The sequence below is a fragment of the Halyomorpha halys genome, unplaced genomic scaffold (genome assembly GCF_000696795.3).
Source record: "Halyomorpha halys isolate HHAL.00 unplaced genomic scaffold, Hhal_1.1 Scaffold2254.1, whole genome shotgun sequence".
Classification (NCBI taxonomy): domain Eukaryota; kingdom Metazoa; phylum Arthropoda; class Insecta; order Hemiptera; family Pentatomidae; genus Halyomorpha; species Halyomorpha halys.
In genome coordinates, this window is record NW_027114678.1 from 19,830 (window position 1) to 23,958 (window position 4,129).

The window sequence follows — 4,129 nt, forward strand, 5'->3', positions numbered from 1 at the left end:
AGAGAGAGAGAGAGAGAGAGAGAGAGAGAGAGAGAGAGAGAGAGAGAGAGAGAGAGCCAAACGGGTGAGACTGGTGGAAGGAAGCATTATCTAGCCTCCTTTGAATCAGAGATGGTTAGGGGAACAACTACATCAGCCCCCTCAATATTTTATACATTGGTTGCCAAGTACTAACAGAAAAATATTATTACTAAACTAAAACTTACTGATGAATCACTGTTAATTAAGTATAATAAGCAATGTTTTTCAACAAAAAGAAATTCAAGCAGAGTTTTGATAGCTAGACAGCCTCGTTTAATATTTTAAGAAATGCTTATCAAGATTACTACAGCTGTTAAAAACTAAACATATGACTAAAAAAAAGATCAATAACTTTTTTTATTCACAGATAACCAAAAAATACTTTACCCTAAAGCAAAAATCGATTAAGGACAAGCTTTAACATTTTTAACACTAATAAAAAAGGTGATGAAAAACCGAAGTGTGAAGTGCAATAGCAGATGAATACAAACACAAAGAAAGATAAAATATGTAAAAAATATTAATTACAATCAAATTTAGAACGGCCTACTTTGTGTAGGTGCGACCTCTGTCATGGGTTAATAAAATACAATATAGCTCACCGTCGTCTGAATGAAGCAGTTCTTGATTCATTTGAGCAAATCCGTCTGCCAACATAAGAATAATAATTAATACAAGCCAAGGAAGTTAAAACAAGAAAAGGAAATATCTCAGACCAAATGACTTAGCTCTATTTTAATTTAATAAAAAATTTCCTTTCATTACTTTGAAGAAAAAGGACTCTTCCAATCACTGACCATTAGGGGAACGTAATGTCATTTAACATTTTATATTAGTAACAATGGCATAATGTCTCTAGGGAAATATTTATGAATGGTTGTCAAAACATTTAATTAAACACGGAGGACCTAAAAGCGCAAAAAACCCAGAAGGCTATGGTTTTGATGTTTTATAATTTATTAACTTCCTGAAAATGAAATAGCAACATAATATGAATAAGCTTAAAAAATAAGCAAGAAAAACCCCAACAAATTTTGGTAATAAAAAAAGACATGGATGACTTATTACATATACAAATGTTTTCAACATCATAACAAACCAATGCAAATTTTTGCAAAAAATAGATGATAAAGATAGACTTCAGCGGTCTGAAGTCAATAGACGAAATACAGAAAATGGAACAAAATAGCAAACGAGATCATTAACGTTAACATTTCACTCATAATTACTGTAATGGGATTACTAATAGTACTTATGCTGCAATTGAAATATATTGTGACATAACTTAGTAGTAACACTGGGAGCATACCTGCCAGGGGTTATACGTGAGGAGTTGACATCCAGATTGGCAAGAATAGCAAGAATTTCACTTAGATTTTTATTATAAATGATTGCATATATGAAATGATTGCATATATGAAATGATTATTTTCATAATAAATATTTTCATTGTATAATTCAAAAAAAGAATCATATTAAGTTAATATTTTCCTCACCGTACTCCATCTCCAGTCCTTCCTCTTCTTTGATAACAATCGTCGATACTGCAATAAATTTCAAAAGAAGATTTCTAAAAAATGTTAACTAACATTTCATGATGATTTTATTCTTTGATATCACATTCATCAGCAAAGCTTTGTAAATTATACAAGAAATATTCATAATTAAGAATATCATTAGTGGTATGGATAAATTAAATGGAAAACAAAAATTACTGATGATTCTAAGTAAAGGAAAATAGAAGCAAGATTCAATCAACAAACAGATCAAAGCAAATTATTTTTTATAACACTGCATTCAACATAGTAAACATAAACCTTAGGTAGTCTGATTTTGGTATATGATGTTTAGGTTTCGATTGGTGTTAAAAATCCAAATTTGATTACTTTCTTTAGAAAAAATACTAAAATTTTTGTTAATTATTCATTTCTTGCTGAAGAAAAACCATTATCTAAACCATTTTGAAAGTAGAATCAATAACTTTATTTACAATAAATAATATTGAGTTTTTGCACTAAGAATTAATAAATAAAGTATTAATAGCTAAGTTTTGCTTTAAAAGCCACACACAAACTGTTTCAAGTTGTACTTTGAACACAGACTCAACTTGTAAACTATCTTAGGTATTTATTCAGTAAAAAATATAGGAGGTGAAAATTCTAATGAAATCGATTTGGTGATAAACAATAATATAATAACAATATACCAAGTTATTTAAAATAAATTCACAACAACTTGGATATTAAAGTCAGACCAAATTAAAATGAAAACAACCAAAACCTAATATAAGCATAACTTCCAATCCTATTCATTGTTACATACTAAACCTAATTTAATCATAACTTCCAATCCTATTCATTGTTACATACTAAACCTAATTTAATCATAACTTCCAATCTTATTCATTGTTACATACTCTCATAACAGAATATTTATGGCAGGCAATGAGAACCTTGTAACTCCATTAGGATTCATTGCCTACCATCAAAATGTCATAATTTTATTTAATAACAAAACTGGACTTTGTCTAAAAATTAAATCAGAACACAACATCTCATGAAAGGCCAGTAACAGTAATTGATTAATTTGAGTGTACCTAATCTAAATGGTCATAATTCAAAATAATTAGAAAAGAAAAACTTACATGAAGGGTAGGTTTCATCAGCCATTTCTTTAGGTATAGAAATTAGCATAAGTCTAAAATTATTTGTTCCTGAAAAATAAACAAAATACATAATGAATTGCAAATATAGTACAAGTAGGAACTTAAACTGGCTGGATCTTCATAGAAATTAATTATTTATTCAACATCCAGTTTGAATTATCAGATAATAAAATATTGTAGCATTAGATATTAATGTACAGCAACTATCTTATATTCTATATTCTGATTATATCTAATATTCTAGATACTGTGACAAAGATCGCAATTTCTATTTAAATAATTGTACTTAATAGAAATAAGCAAAGTATTATTGAACTAATGTAAATTGATAATAAACTTAATGTTTCATAACATCAACAATGTTGAGATCCATTTTGAGGCAAAGACATGGCCACCCCCTTAACGAATAATAAAATACAATAATAATAAAATTGAAAAAGTAAAAGTACATGACATACTCTAAATGTAACGACAAAATGTTTTCGAAAGTTAAAATCTAAACAAAACAAAAATGACCTTCAGTTCTCTCTACAGCCAAATAGTTGGAAACGTGTTGTTCATGAATGAGTCGGTTCGAACAAACTGCAGAGTTAGAAGTAATAATTCCTTTGAGGAGGTATGGTTAATAATTTATTTGATATAGTTTAACTGATGACGACAGTAAAAATTATTCCGCATTTAATAACAAGTTAATTTATTGTCAGGTCATGGTTTTCCCCTATCACTCAATTCCGTATTCAAACACACGAAATGGGCCAACTTCTGCAAATTGAAAAATAATTTCATCAAAGTCGCTCATACAACTAAAGAATTAAATAGTAACACCACAGTTGAACTTTTAAACTTTAAAAAAAAAAATTGATTTACGGATTATCTTACTCGAATCTACAATATATAATACATATACAGTTTAGAACCGCTTTTGTGGACAATTAGAAATAAACCAGCAGAATAAGCCCAGATACAGTACACGTATTTCTTGAAATCGTGCAATAGGCACTCGAAAATGAGAGCTCGTTAACTTTCAAACTTCCCACAGCATGTAAAATGTTGCCCACCAAACTTTGACAAGGGAGAAGAATATTCCAGTCCACTAACTTCCCAGGCGCTCCTAAACTCCAAACCAAGACATTATCCATATCCTCTATAACAATTATATGTCAGATTTCAGTGTTCCTGGAAATTTTCCCTTACATAAACACTTTTAAAAAACACGACATCTCTAACAGAACTCTACTAATATTTCTTTGAATTCTCGTAAAAATAAATTGCCATTTTTGCAGTTTGAAGTACCAGGGCATTCAAAAAGTCCTGTCGTTTTTCATTTGTTCGTTGTTTATTTTGATTCTAGAGTGTTTGCTAATTAATTCCGTTCAATACAACTTTTATCCATGTAAACACAAATGTTTATACTTTATGAATAGGAGACTAAGGAGGATTAAT

The 4,129-nt window shown here is 29.3% G+C and overlaps 1 protein-coding gene across 14 annotated transcripts in view; it reads right to left on the minus strand.

The window, feature by feature from the left end:
* LOC106691330 (zinc finger autosomal protein-like) overlaps positions 1 to 4,129 on the minus strand; it is a 33,267-nt gene that overhangs the window by 18,275 nt on the left and 10,863 nt on the right. For 2 of the 14 annotated variants that reach the window (XR_010844631.1, XR_010844633.1), the window contains exons 1-4: positions 3,145 to 3,991; positions 2,666 to 2,734; positions 1,518 to 1,565; positions 624 to 668 (exon numbers count right to left, since the gene is read on the minus strand). Coding sequence is in view for 10 of the 14 variants with exons in the window: in XM_067051823.1 (XP_066907924.1) it covers positions 624 to 668; positions 1,518 to 1,565; positions 2,666 to 2,714 (142 nt within the window). In the remaining 4 variants the exon portion in view is untranslated. The other 12 variants (XM_067051829.1, XM_067051827.1, XM_067051831.1 and 9 more) reach the window with 10 other exon arrangements.